This window comes from Nelumbo lutea, chromosome 3 (genome assembly GCF_056320005.1).
Source record: "Nelumbo lutea isolate HS-2025 chromosome 3, American lotus-T2T, whole genome shotgun sequence".
Classification (NCBI taxonomy): domain Eukaryota; kingdom Viridiplantae; phylum Streptophyta; class Magnoliopsida; order Proteales; family Nelumbonaceae; genus Nelumbo; species Nelumbo lutea.
In genome coordinates this window covers 65,654,892-65,668,427 of record NC_142686.1, presented here as the reverse complement: position 1 = coordinate 65,668,427, position 13,536 = coordinate 65,654,892, and the positions used below count along the sequence as shown (strand labels likewise).

The 13,536-nt window shown below is 41.5% G+C and overlaps 1 protein-coding gene across 1 annotated transcript; it reads left to right on the top strand.

Moving 5' to 3' along the window:
- The first annotated feature begins 1,610 nt into the window (after window positions 1-1,610).
- On the top strand, window positions 1,611-13,241 carry LOC148865364 (acetylajmalan esterase-like). Its single transcript, XM_088975741.1, has 5 exons — window positions 1,611-1,881; window positions 12,106-12,318; window positions 12,442-12,590; window positions 12,633-12,906; window positions 13,024-13,241. Exons 1-5 carry the CDS (start codon window positions 1,611-1,613, stop codon window positions 13,239-13,241), a joined length of 1,125 nt encoding a protein of 374 aa, XP_088831867.1.
- Window positions 13,242-13,536: the final 295 nt, after the last annotated feature.

Below are 13,536 nucleotides of genomic sequence, written 5' to 3'. Positions count from 1 at the left end.
CAACCAATGGCTATGGAATCCTCCATCGAATTGAAGACCCTCTCGTCAGACACTTAAAGCATGCCAATGTTAACTCTATCCCTCATACCTCTAACTTCGAATAAAACAACTCTTTACCAGTTTCAAAGCAAAGAGAAATGGTCCTTATTTACAATCAAGGTTTTAAAAATTGACCGGACATGAAACTGTTATGGGGACTGGTTCCTGGGTCAGATGGTTTGACTGTCCAGTTCAAACGGATGATCCATTCTAACTTAAAAATAAAAAACGGACAAAAATCCATCTTCTGAGTCGAAGGTCTGACCATCCAATTCAACGGATTGCTGACGAAATTAACAGCTTTTGGCCAAAAAACAATTTTAGGGTAAAACAAAATTAATTACCGAACCGATTGCTGAGTCAACCGGTCCAACCGACCAATCCAGTCCAGTTTTCAATACCATGTTTCCTCGTTTTCACTTCACAACATGTCAAGGCCTCCTGGGTCTTGGATTATGAACCTTCTGGGAGGCGAATCTGTTTAATAGCATTGATTCCACCTACTGTATAATGTATAATATTGTTCCAATACATCACCTCTCCACTCATGAGTGTGTATCTATTAGGTTAATAGATGGGCTACCTTGGTACATTGGGTACTATGAACCTGGATTGCATCCATGACTGAATTTGAAAAATCTGGTATCCATGGATCAGACTTGTATCAATGTTCCATACATTGCCTACTACCCCAAAGGGCCCATACGCTGCGCCATATACCAATGAAGCATTTTTCTTGTATTTTCCAGTCCAGAATGTACGTACCAGCAGAGCTGAGGTATTTAGCTCGTAAATATTGGGCCCATAAAGCATTAGTCTTTAAGAATCTGCAACATAACCTCATAAGTAAAGCTCTATTTTGTTGTAAGACATTTTTAAGGCCAAGCCCACCCTCTTCCTTTGCTTTAGTCATAAGATTCCAGTTTGTTTAGTGCATTAGTGTTTCGTGTTTTGTTTGGGGCCCACGTTAACATAAACGCCTCTACTGGCTTGATTTTTATTTAAGTTAGAAAACAAAGGTTGATTTTGATTTCTAATTAACAACTTTCTAATTTCACAAATCAGCATGCATGATTGAAGAAGATCGAGCCAGAATGATTGAGACACACCACCGCTTATGTATAATAATATTCAAATAAATTTTATTTAAAACTTTTTTTGGTGAAGAAATCTATTTTGATTGGGAGGCCTAGCCGCGTTTTTGAACAAAAACAAAACTCTCGTCCACTCCTGATTCCTAACGGTTATAAGCCACCTACTTACTTAAAAAGTGAAGTGAAGGCCGAAGTTTTCGATCGAATGATCCAACCCAATCCATCTTTTTTATTCTTGTCGTAACACAACTACTAGTACTAGTAGGATTGGAAATTTGGAATCCATTCTTGTTTTGACTCATAACAAATTCAGTTTCCCACTACAACTAGAAATAACGTAACACTAGGTTGTTTTTTCTCTTCATCTATAAATTAATAGAGCCTCTACTTACGTACCATTACTCTCGCTTATGATCATCAATAGTTGTGCAGTTCTGTTTATTAAGTTCTTTTCTTCTTCTTCTTCTTCTTCCCACAATGGCCATCAACAAGAAGTCGATGCTGTCTCTGGCTCTGATATTTATTATTAGTTGTTTCCTTCTTCCACTTGCTGTTTCTGCTCACCCAAAGGTTTGCTCCTTTGATGCCATATATCAACTGGGAGACTCTATATCAGATACTGGTAATCTGATCCGTGAATCTCCAATTGGAACTTCTTCTGCATTCGCTAGGCTTCCTTACGGTGAAACTTTCTTCAAAAAGCCTACTGGTCGTTGCTCTAATGGACTTCTTATGGTTGACTTCTTCGGTAATTCTTCTTTATATCTAAAATTCTCTTTTTATGCCTTCTCAATGATTAGTGCAGCATCGATCAGAAGTAGTTGGCTACCATCTTATATTTTCTTTTGAATTAGTTCTTCATTCGCATCTTTCTGAAAAGAATGGTAGGATCCATCTAATGGACGCCATAAAGGTTGCGGAATGGATGGGCGAATTTCAAAAATTTCCTACCTTCTCCCAACTGGGAATCATATTCCCTAAATTTAGAATACAATATTCAAGGATCCTACTTGAACCATAATCAAACCAGATCTGTACCAAAAGATAAATGGGAGGAATATACCTGATCCGGAGAAGCAGTATCTCCCAAAGTTGGTGTTCACGCCCAAAGAATGCTCCAAGATCCGTTCCTGCTGAAGATGACACAGCTGTGGATGGAACAGAACCAGTAGGGTGCGTCCTACACACTGGATCCTTCACAAGAATCCTCTGGAAACACTAAACACTGAATCCTTTTAGTCTTTGTTGCAAGACTAATGTCAAGAACAGATTTCTTGACTTTCTTTTTCTGCAAAGATCTAATCTTGCAAAAACAGATGGTGGCGGCAGGAGGAGAACTCTAAAAGCGAAAATGGTGAACTGCTTTTTTTTCTTTTTTTTTTTGAGTATGAAAAAAAAATGAGATCCTATCTCAATTCGCAGGAGATATCCTATATCTCTTCAAGGTGGTTCGAAATCTGATATTTCTCCTTCTTGGTTAGGGTTTCTCCTCCTTTCTTCTTGATTAAGAATCCTCCTAATTAGGAGTTATCCCAATCCAAATCAGTATTTGGATAGGGGATAATCTTAATCCTATCTGTAGATAAAGTTAGCTTACTCCTGATCTTATCAGGAGGTTACCAGATTCAAATCTAATTTGAATTTGGTCTCCAAGAGTGGATAAGGCTAAAGGCCCAATCCTTTTAGTAACATTAATCTCAGATTCGCCCCAAGGATGGGTGATCATATCAGCCCACCTCGAAATTGGCTTCTGGCCCATTAAGCGTTCAGTGTCTAATTACTTTCCAATCTGCTGCCCAGTTGGGCTTCTTTGTATGGCGTGGGACCCAAGCATTGATCTACACACCAGCCACATGGGTTCGGCCCAGCCTTTAATACAAGGCCCAGCCGAATTCACTGAAAAACTCAATGAACCCCTTGAGTCCATCATATGGACCCTATGGGCCCAACACTTACATTAAGTGGTCCCTAGGCCAAGCCATCTTATAAAAACCCAGGGACTGTGGGCAGGTGCAAGATTAGCCCATCAGGTATTATCCTCAATGGTCTTACACTTAACCTCTCAGCCCTTAATGATCAAGCACTGCCCGACAAGAGAGGACCTCTCCCTCGGCTGCAAGGAACAGTGCCGCACTCTCCTCTCACATGGATCCCGGGAATTAAAACCATTTGCAAACAATTTGAAACCGCACATATATATATATATATATATATATTAATTTTGCAAAACAAAATTCCAATGATTGAAATCAACTGCCGGCAGTTTGGTTTCCATCAGAGAGAGTGCATTCCCGATCATTACCCTTTGTCCGACAAAGTGGCTGATTCTGTCACTATGATCACCCACTCAGATGAATTCTCAAACTGCCCCAACATACCCAGGTTTTGATCCCCGCTAAGGATCTCACTGATTGGCATATCAAAGGCAGCTTGATCCAACACCTAGTGAAATGTTATAATCGAGTCTAGGGGTCAGGTGTAACTTTCCAATTTTGCCCATCTATCTCCAAGGTCCAGGGCAATACTGGAAATCTGGTCCGGTTCAAGGATTCAAGTAATCCCATACTCCATGTGCCTCGGGTCTTACCCTGGTGGCTGAGACAGGCCATCCCAACACTTGGTGGCACACCAGTATCAGCCTTGGCAGGATAAATCTCCCCAGACTTATCCAACGGCTGTGAACATTTAAAACTAACACGAGTCTCTATAAATGTCCAGTTTTAGGGTTTTACACAGAATTAAACCAAACAACATGAATGAAACATGCACTTTATTTATTTCCACTAAATAACAAAAGTACATCAAATCAGATTGAAGCTAAGGGCATACAAAAAACTGTCTAACAGCTCCCACTTGCACTTAGGTCCAATCTGGTACAAGCCGGAGTCCCATACTTTCCACGTGTTTCTCAAACACCTTCTGTGTCAGTGGCTTAGTCAATGGGTCTGCCACATTATCCGCTGATGCTACCTTCTGAATCAGGACGTCCCCTCTACCAACAATCTCCCGCAGTACATGGTACTTTCTCTCGATGTGCTTCGACTTCGAGTGAGCCCGACGCTCTTTAGCCTGGGCGATCGCTCCATTGTTGTCACACAACAACGGGATGGGAGATGTGCTGGATGGAATCGCTCCCAATTCGTGTATGAACTTCTTCATCCACACGGCTTCCTTGGTAGCTTCACTTGCGGCAATGTACTCGGCCTCGGTTGTGGAGTCTGCAGTGGACCCCTGTTTGCTGCTTTTCCAGCAAACAGCACACGATCCTATCGTGAAAACATACCCAGATGTAGACTTTCTATCATCTGGATCCGACTGGAAATCGGCATCGGTATACCCTAGAACTTGCAGTGAACTACCATCGAATACCAGACAAAACTCTTTTGTCTTTCGAAGGTATTTGAGTATGTTCTTTACAGCAGTCCAATGCTCCTGCCCTGGGTTTGCCTAGAATTTGCTTACCACACTCACCGCTTGAGCAATGTCCGGGCGAGTGCACAGCATGGCATACATGATGCTCCCGACGGCTGAGGCATAGGGAACGTCTCTCATGCTCTCAATCTCCTCAGAAGTCTTGGGAGACATCTTCTTGGAGAGAGTGACTCCGTGCCTGAAAGGAACGTTTCCTTTCTTGGAATTCTCCATGCTGTACCTCTTGACAATTTTGTCAATATAAGCAGCCTGGGATAATCCAATTATCCGCTTCGATCTATCTCTATTGAGTCGAAGACCCAGTATGTATGAAGCTTCTCCAAGATCTTTCATGGAGAACTGCTGTGATAGCCATACCTGATCGAAGTCAACATTCCTACATCATTCCCAATGAGTAGGATATCGTCCACGTACAACACCAAAAAGGTGATCTTATCCCCATTGGACTTCCTGTAAACACAGGGCTCATCCGGATTCTGCTCAAAGTCAAACGTTTTGACTGCAGAATCAAAACGGATGTTCCAACTCCTAGAAGCCTGCTTAAGTCCATAAATGGATCTATTAAGTTTACATACCATGTGTTCCTGACCAGCAGCAATGAAGCCTTGCGGCTGCTGCATGTAGATATCTTCACTAAGATCTCCATTCAGGAACGCGGTTTTGACATCCATTTGCCAAATCTCGTAGTCATGGTACGCTGCTACAGCTAGCAGGATCCTAATGGATTTAAGCATGGCCACGGGCGAAAAGGTTTCCTCATAGTCGATGCCTTTTTTCTGAGTATACCCTTTCACCACCAAGCGAGCTTTAAAGGTCTCAATCCTGCCATCGGGGCCCTTCTTCCTCTTGTAGATCCATTTGCAACCAATTGCTTTTACCTCGGGGGGCGGATCCACTAGAGTCCAGACTCCATTGGTCTCCATTGAGTCCATTTCAGCTCTCATGGCCTCCACCCACTTCTGGGAGTCTATGTCTAACATAGCTTCCGCGTAAGTCACAGGATCCTCTTCACTAGTCAAGGTTTCCACCAGGTAACTATCCTGGTCATAACCATATCGGATTGGTGGTCTGGATACCCGGGTGGTTCTTCTAGGTTGGTCATTACCTGGAATTTGTGGGACATCTCCCATTGCTCCTGAGCTCTCCTCATCAAGAACTATTTCCTGACGATGGGTGTCTAGGATGTAATCGGATTCTAAGAATTGGGCGTTTCGACTGCAGAACACTTTCTGCTCACTCAAGTCATAGAATAGATAACCCACCGAATCCTTTGGGTAGCCTATAAACAGGCAACGACTGATTTTAGATTCCAACTTGTCCGCACTTGTTCTTTTAACGTGTGCAGGACAACCCCAAATCTTCAAGTGTCTTACACTTGGCTTCCTTCCGGTCCAAAGTTCATATGGAGTTTTCGAAACTGATTTGGTTGGAACCCGATTCAGCACGTAGATAGCAGTCTCTAATGCGTATCCCCAAAAGGATGTGGGTAATTGTGAGCGTACGAGAAGTGACCAGACCATGTCTAACAAGGTCCTATTCCTCCTCTCTGAAACACCGTTGAGTTGAGGTGTAGCAGGAGGAGCTAATTGTGACACTATCCCATTGGCCTTTAAGTAGTCCATGAGTTCGTCAGAGAGATACTCGCCACCTCGATCTGATCGAAGGGCCTTAATTTCTCTCCCTAACTGTTTCTCGACTTCCTGTCTGAACTCTTTGAACTTTTCAAATGATTCAGACTTATGTCTCATTAGGTACACGTAACCATATCGTGAAAAAATCATCTGTAAAGGTGATGAAGTACACATGTTGATTCCGTGTCCTAACACTCAGGGGACCACATACATCAGTATGTATTAGGTCAAGTGTGCCTTCAGATCTTTCAGGCTTACCGTCAAATGGCCACTTAGACATCTTACCTTGAAGGCAAGGTTCACAAGTGGGAAGATTTTCTACAGTTAGAAAATCCAAAGGACCATCCTTTACCAGCCTTGTGATTCGGTCAATACCGATATGGCCAAGTCGGTAATGCCAGAGGCACGTGGGACTTACTGTATCACGATTCCTTTTCTTGAGATTTTCGACCGACGTAGTTTCGGTTAAGTTAGTTTCTAGAGAAGGATGTAGAACATAGAGACCGTTCTCTTGTTCCCCGCATGCGATGAATTTATTATTCCGTTTAACAGTAATCATATTACTAAAATAAACAGTATATCCATCAGCACACAGTTTTGAAACAAAAATTAAATTTCTTCTCAAGTTCTGTACATAAAGACAATCTTTAAGTACAAGCATTCATTCTTTAAAAACTAATTCTACGGTTCCTATTGCTGTTGCTGCAACACTTGCAGTTGTTCCCAAGAATAATGTCACTTCACCTTCACTCAACCTTCTACTAACTTTGAACCCCTACAGTGAGTTACACGCATGAGTTGAAGCCCCGGAGTCAACACACCAGGACACAGAAGTAACTAACATGTTAGTTTCTATGACACAAGTTTCGATGTTACCTTTCTTAGATTCCAGGTAGGCAGGACAATTCCTCTTCTAGTGGCCGGTCTGCTTGCAGAAGTGACAGACATCAGATGCCTTGTTCTTCTTCTGCTTCTTAGGTTTGGTAGTTTTCTTCTGGGGCTTCTTTGCCTTTCTCTTTTTCTTGCCCGATTTGTTAGCTTCAGCAAGCATAACCACAGGCTCATCCTTCTTGAGTAGATCCTCGGCTCTCTGCAACATATTGCTGAGTTCCTGGACGCTGACATTCAGCTTATTCATATTGTAGTTCATTGTGAACGCATTGAAGGAAGAGGGCAAAGAATTGAGGATGGCATCCACTTGCGTGCCAAGATCTAGCCCGGATCCAAGAGCTTCAAGTTCGTTAATGTATCCCATCATCCGAAGACAATGGTCATGAACTTTCTGCCCTTTGGTAATCTGCGCGGTCATGAACAATTTCAGGACCTTCTGTCGAGTAGAACGGTTCTGCTCTTCATACATTGTTCTTAGACTGTCTAATATGTCCTTGGCTAGTTCGATCTGATCGAACTGCCTCTGTATCGAGTTGTCTAATGAGGCAACGACAAAGCATCGGGCTAGGGAGTTCTTATCCTCCCACTCTTGGTAGTTCCTCCTACGGGCCTCAGAAGCCCTATCACCCGGACGTTCCGGGGCAGGATTTTTCACTATCTTGTCTAACTTTTCGGAAGTTAGGACCAGCATAAGATTTCTGTACCAGTCGGCATAGTTTGGGCCCTTAAGCTTGTTATCGTCTAGAAGCTTTGCAAATTGGCCGTTTGCCATTTTCTGATAAAATAGCAAAATCATTAGTCCACAACCTTAGTTTGATTCATGTTACCTACATAGATATGGCTTTTAATCTATGTTCCATTCCCATTTGTTCATCTCTGAGATTTCCCTCCTTTCTCAGTGACGGAGACGACGAAATGTCTCTGGAAATGTGGGAAATCACATGGGGTGCGTGAAGCCAACTGTTTCAGCTGCATAACCTCACCACCTTTCTGTGACGGATCATATCCACTCATCAAATGAGTTTCCCTTTGGCCTCTGTCAGACAAGGTTCAGAGCCGTTTTTAGGTAAACCTTTCTGTCCAGTGAGTGCTTACCCATCATATTCAGGTTACGCCAAGGTACCGTGAGAGAGTTCCCATTTTCTAGTGAAGCCCCTCCCACATCGGTCTATGACGCCCCTATCATCTTATGAAACACTCTAATAGATCCAACAGCAAATGGATAGCCCAATTTTATGGTGCGTTTCCTCATTACTGAAGGACCCATCATTGTGCTAATGACGGAAGGCCTTTAGAGAGTCCATCATATGGGTCTCCCTATCACATGCATTCATATTTTCTAGAGGGAACAAAAACGCCCTAGTTTTAATTTAGGTCAAACCAGAGTGGCTCCCACTGACTTTCATAAAGTCAGATTTCTGGTGGGCCTTCATCGGCTAGGGGTTCCGTATGCATCCCTTTTCAGGGTTATGGAGCCCACCAAGAAAAGAGGGGTCATCCAATGACCTTGAAGGACACTATGGCAATGATGTGCATTTAGCCATGGTGTGCGCAAGAGCCACTAACGAGTTTTCATGTGCCAAGTACTTATGGCCCATGGTCGCAGCACATCAAACATCCAAACATCACATGTAAAGGAGGAATTGATCCAATCAATTAACTGCTGTAAAGCCCATTGAATAGCCCATTTAAAATCTAAGTCATTAACAATTAATGACTACTAGGTGTATGGGCTGAATCGCAGATAGCAGTTCGGCCCATACAGCTTATCTCACAGTAATGGGCCTTTTGCAGTTTTAACCCTTTAAAACTGGGCTTTACAGGTGGGCCGAATTAATCCTTGTAATTGAACATCAGATTTGGAACAGCAAGAGTGAGAAATACAGACTGAAAAACAGTCCCTATCGAACCCCAAATTCGGTCCAAACAGTTTTGGTCCAATCTAGTCCGAGAGGATCCAAAACTGATTTTCAATTCAAGAATTAATTCATGAAAGATCTGAAATTAATAATTTTGATTCCAAACAATCACAAATCAAACTATGGACTGTTCGCACCACCTGCAAAACAGAGGTTAATCACAAGGGTTGCAGTTTCACAAACTGCAAATCGCAGAAAGCGATTTCTCCAACTGCAAATCTCTAGCGCCGCCTTCTTCTTCCTTCTTCTTTAATCAAGAAAAATAACAGAAATCCTATTTCTATTAATTACATTCTTGATCAAATCCTATACATTCAGTCTAAAAATAAAAAAAAAATTTACAAACCGAATTAAATGAAATAAATAAATAGAAAGAAAAAGGGTGCGCAGACTATTTGCGCCAAATCTGCACTGCGATCTCCATGTTCGAACAGTCCATTAAATCAAAATAAATAAAGAACAATTCTTAATAAATTTTAGATTTAATAAAAATTAATTTCAGATCAATCGCCCTTAACAAGAAACAGTTTCCTGAAAAAAGAAAACAATCTGCGCAAATCTTGAAAGAACACCTTCTATCCATCTGCGTAGGGTCAGATCTGATTTTCTTTTGGTTCAAGATTCGAACCTGTGGCTCTGATACCACTGAAAAGAATGGTAGGATCCATCTAATGGACGCCATAAAGGTTGCGGAATGGGTGGGCGAATTTCAAAAATTTCCTACCTTCTCCCAACTGGGAATCATATTCCTTAAATTTAGAATACAATATTCAAGGATCCTACTTGAACCATAATCAAACCAGATTTGTACCAAAAGATAAATGGGAGGAATATACCTGATCTGGAGAAGCAGTATCTCCCAAAGTTGGTGTTCACGCCCAAAATATGCTCCAAGATCTGTTCCTGCTGAAGATGACACAGCTGTGGATGGAACAGAACCAGCAGGGTGCGTCCTACACACTGGATCCTTCACAAAAATCCTCTGGAAACACTAAACACTGAATCCTTTTAGTCTTTGTTGCAAGACTAATGTCAAGAACAGATTTCTTGACTTTCTTTTTCTATAAAGATCTAATCTTGCAAAAACAGATGGCGGCGGCAGGAGGAGAACTCTAAAAGCGAAAAGGGTGAACTGCTTTTTTTTCTTTTTTTTTTTTGGAGTATGAAAAAAAAATGAGATCCTATCTCAATTCGCAGGAGATATCCTATATCTCTTCAAGGTGGTTCGAAATCTGATATTTCTCCTTCTTGGTTAGGGTTTCTCCTCCTTTCTTCTTGATTAAGAATCCTCCTAATTAGGAGTTATCCCAATCCAAATCAGTATTTGGATAGGGGATAATCTTAATTCTATCTGCAGATAAAGTTAGCTTACTCCTGATCTTATCAGGAGGTTACCAGATTCAAATCTAATTTGAATTTGGTCTCCAAGAGTAGTTAAGGCTAAAGGCCCAATCCTTTTAGTAACATTAATCTCAGATTCGCCCCAAGGATGGGTGATCATATCAGCCCACCTCGAAATTGGCTTCTGGCTCATTAAGCGTTCAGTGTCTAATTACTTTCCAATCTGCTGCCCAGTTGGGCTTCTTTGTACGGCGTGGGACCCAAGCATTGATCTACACACTAGCCACATGGGTTCGGCCCAGCCTTTAATACAAGGCCCAGCCGAATTCACTGAAAAACTCAATGAACCCCTTGAGTCCATCATATGGACCCTATGGGCCCAACACTTACATTAAGTGGTCCCTGGGCCAAGCCATCTTATAAAAACCCAGGGACTGTGGGCAGGTGCAAGATTAGCCCATCAGGTATTATCCTCAATGGTCTTACACTTAACCTCTCAGCCCTTAATGATCAAGCACTGCCCGACAAGAGAGGACCTCTCCCTCGGCTGCAAGGAACAGTGCCGCACTCTCCTCTCACATGGATCCCGGGAATTAAAACCATTTGCAAACAATTTGAAACCGCACTATATATATATATATATATATATATATTAATTTTGCAAAACAAAATTCCAACGATTGAAATCAACTGCCGGCATTTTGGTTTCCATCAGAGAGAGTGCATTCCCGATCATTACCCTTTGTCCGACAAAGTGGCTGATTCTGTCACTATGATCACCCACTCAGATGAATTCTCAAACTGCCCCAACATACCCAGGTTTTGATCCCCGCTAAGGATCTCATTGATTGGCATATCAAAGGCAGCCTGATCCAACACCTAGTGAAATGTCATAATCGAGTCTAGGGGTCAGGTGTAACTTTCCAGTTTTGCCCATCTATCTCCAAGGTCCAGGGCAATACTGGAAATCTGGTCCGGTTCAAGGATTCAAGTAATCCCATACTGCATGTGCCTCGGGTCTTACCCTGGTGGCTGAGACAGGCCATCCCAACACTTGGTGGCACACCAGTATCAGCCTTGGCAGGATAAATCTCCCCAGACTTATCCAACGGCTGTGAACATTTAAAACTAACACGAGTCTCTATAAATGTCTAGTTTTAGGGTTTTACACAGAATTAAACCAAACAATATGAATCGAACATGCACTTTATTTATTTCCACTAAATAACAAAAGTACATCAAATCAGATTGAAGCTAAGGGCATACAAAAAACTGTCTAACACTTTCTTGGTAATCGATCACAAGTAGTTGGTTCTCTCCTTTCATTAGCTTCTTTTGAATATAACCAATGTAGATTTTTAATTCTTTATCATTACGATTTCTTTGATATTTGTTTATTGGGATCCTTTTATTATTTATTTCCTTCCTAGTTTCTGTCTTGCTTCACCAAAGGATATAATAATCTGGTCCCAGGTTGTATAAGTTTTCTTTATAACAGGATTGGTAAAGGTGTAAGCTGGGTCAATTGGATCAGACCCGATTCACATTGTATGTGGTCCGGACTTCTGGACGGTCCTTTTCTGTTTTTGATCTCCATGTCAGTTTTTTTATTAGATTGTAAATTGTTCTTTACAATAACTCTCTCTCTCTCTCTCTCTCTCTCGATGAAAATGAAAGAGTGTCCATTGGTCATGATAATCATCAGCAATCCATTAAAATTCTAATTCTATATCTATTTCTTCTTTGTATGTATTGCAGCTTCGGCCCTCCATCTCCCTTTTCTTAACCCTTACTTGGCAAGGGATGCTGACTTCAGTCATGGAGTGAACTTTGCAGTGGCTGGGTCTACAGCACTTGACACATCTTTCCTTGCAAAAAACAAAATTATACCTCCAGTCACCAACAGTTCTCTCTCAGTCCAACTTGGTTGGTTCGAAGACCATCTAAAATCCATCTGTTACACCAATACAGGTATGTCACACTGAACACTTGATTTAAATTTGCTCAATTACACCACAGTTACATTTCTAATTAACAAGTTTACTCTTCAGTTTCAGTTATTGAATTGCCCTTTTTTCTTTGATCTCTGTTTAGAGTGTGCCCACAAGCTTGGAAGGGCCTTATTTCTAGTGGGAGAAATTGGAGGGAATGACTATAACTATGCGTTTTTTCAAGGAAAAACCATAGGAGAGATTCAGAGCTACGTGCCTTATATCGTCCAGAAAATCAAGGATGCTGTTAGAGTAAGTCTCTAGTCTACCTCCTCTCATGTTGTGCATGTGCAGAAAGTGATAGATCATGGTGCACGGGCAGTGATTGTTCCAGGGAATTTCCCAATAGGATGCATGCCAATTTATCTCACAGCTTTTAGAAGCGATGACCCAGCGGCTTATGATGAACTCAAGTGCCTGAAGTTCTTGAATAACTTGGCAATGTTTCACAATGATAACCTCCAAAGAGACTTGAAACAGCTGAGGAAGGAGTACCCTGATGTCACTATTGTATATGCTGACTACTACACAGCCCTTCAGTGGGTACTTAGCCATGCTCCTTCTCTTGGTAAGTTTGGTTTCATCTTCTATGTCCAAACAATCATTTTGTAGCTTGATAGGAAAATTAGAAACCAATTATCAATCCCTTTCTCCTCATTCCATATATTTTTATCTTGGAGTACAGGATTTGAAGAGAAATCTCTACAGAAAGCCTGTTGTGGAACTGGAGGTGATTACAACTTTGATCTGACTAAGATGTGTGGAGCTCCTGGGGTTCCAGTTTGTCCTGACCCAGAAACACGCGTGAGTTGGGATGGTATCCATTTGACAGAGAAAGCTTACAAGTACATGGCAGATTTCCTCATGCACAGCATAATGCCAGAAATCCAATGTGTTATTTGAATCTGCTTTGGTGCAATAGTCACAAAGCAGAAAGAGAATACTATTTCAACTGTATGGTTCCTCGGTTTGGGTCTACTGTTTTATCCTTCTTGTTTTTTTTTCTTTTTTTTTCTCTCTTTTTTAAATCTTGTAAGGCAGCCATTAAACTTTTATGTGGATTGTGGACCAGTGAACTTCATCTGTATTTGACATCAAAGTTAAAACTTTGAATTATATTGGATTTCAATTGGTAGTCATTATTCCTTATATTGGTATGGTTTCGTCTTTTTACATTGTAATACAAAGTATTGTAAAG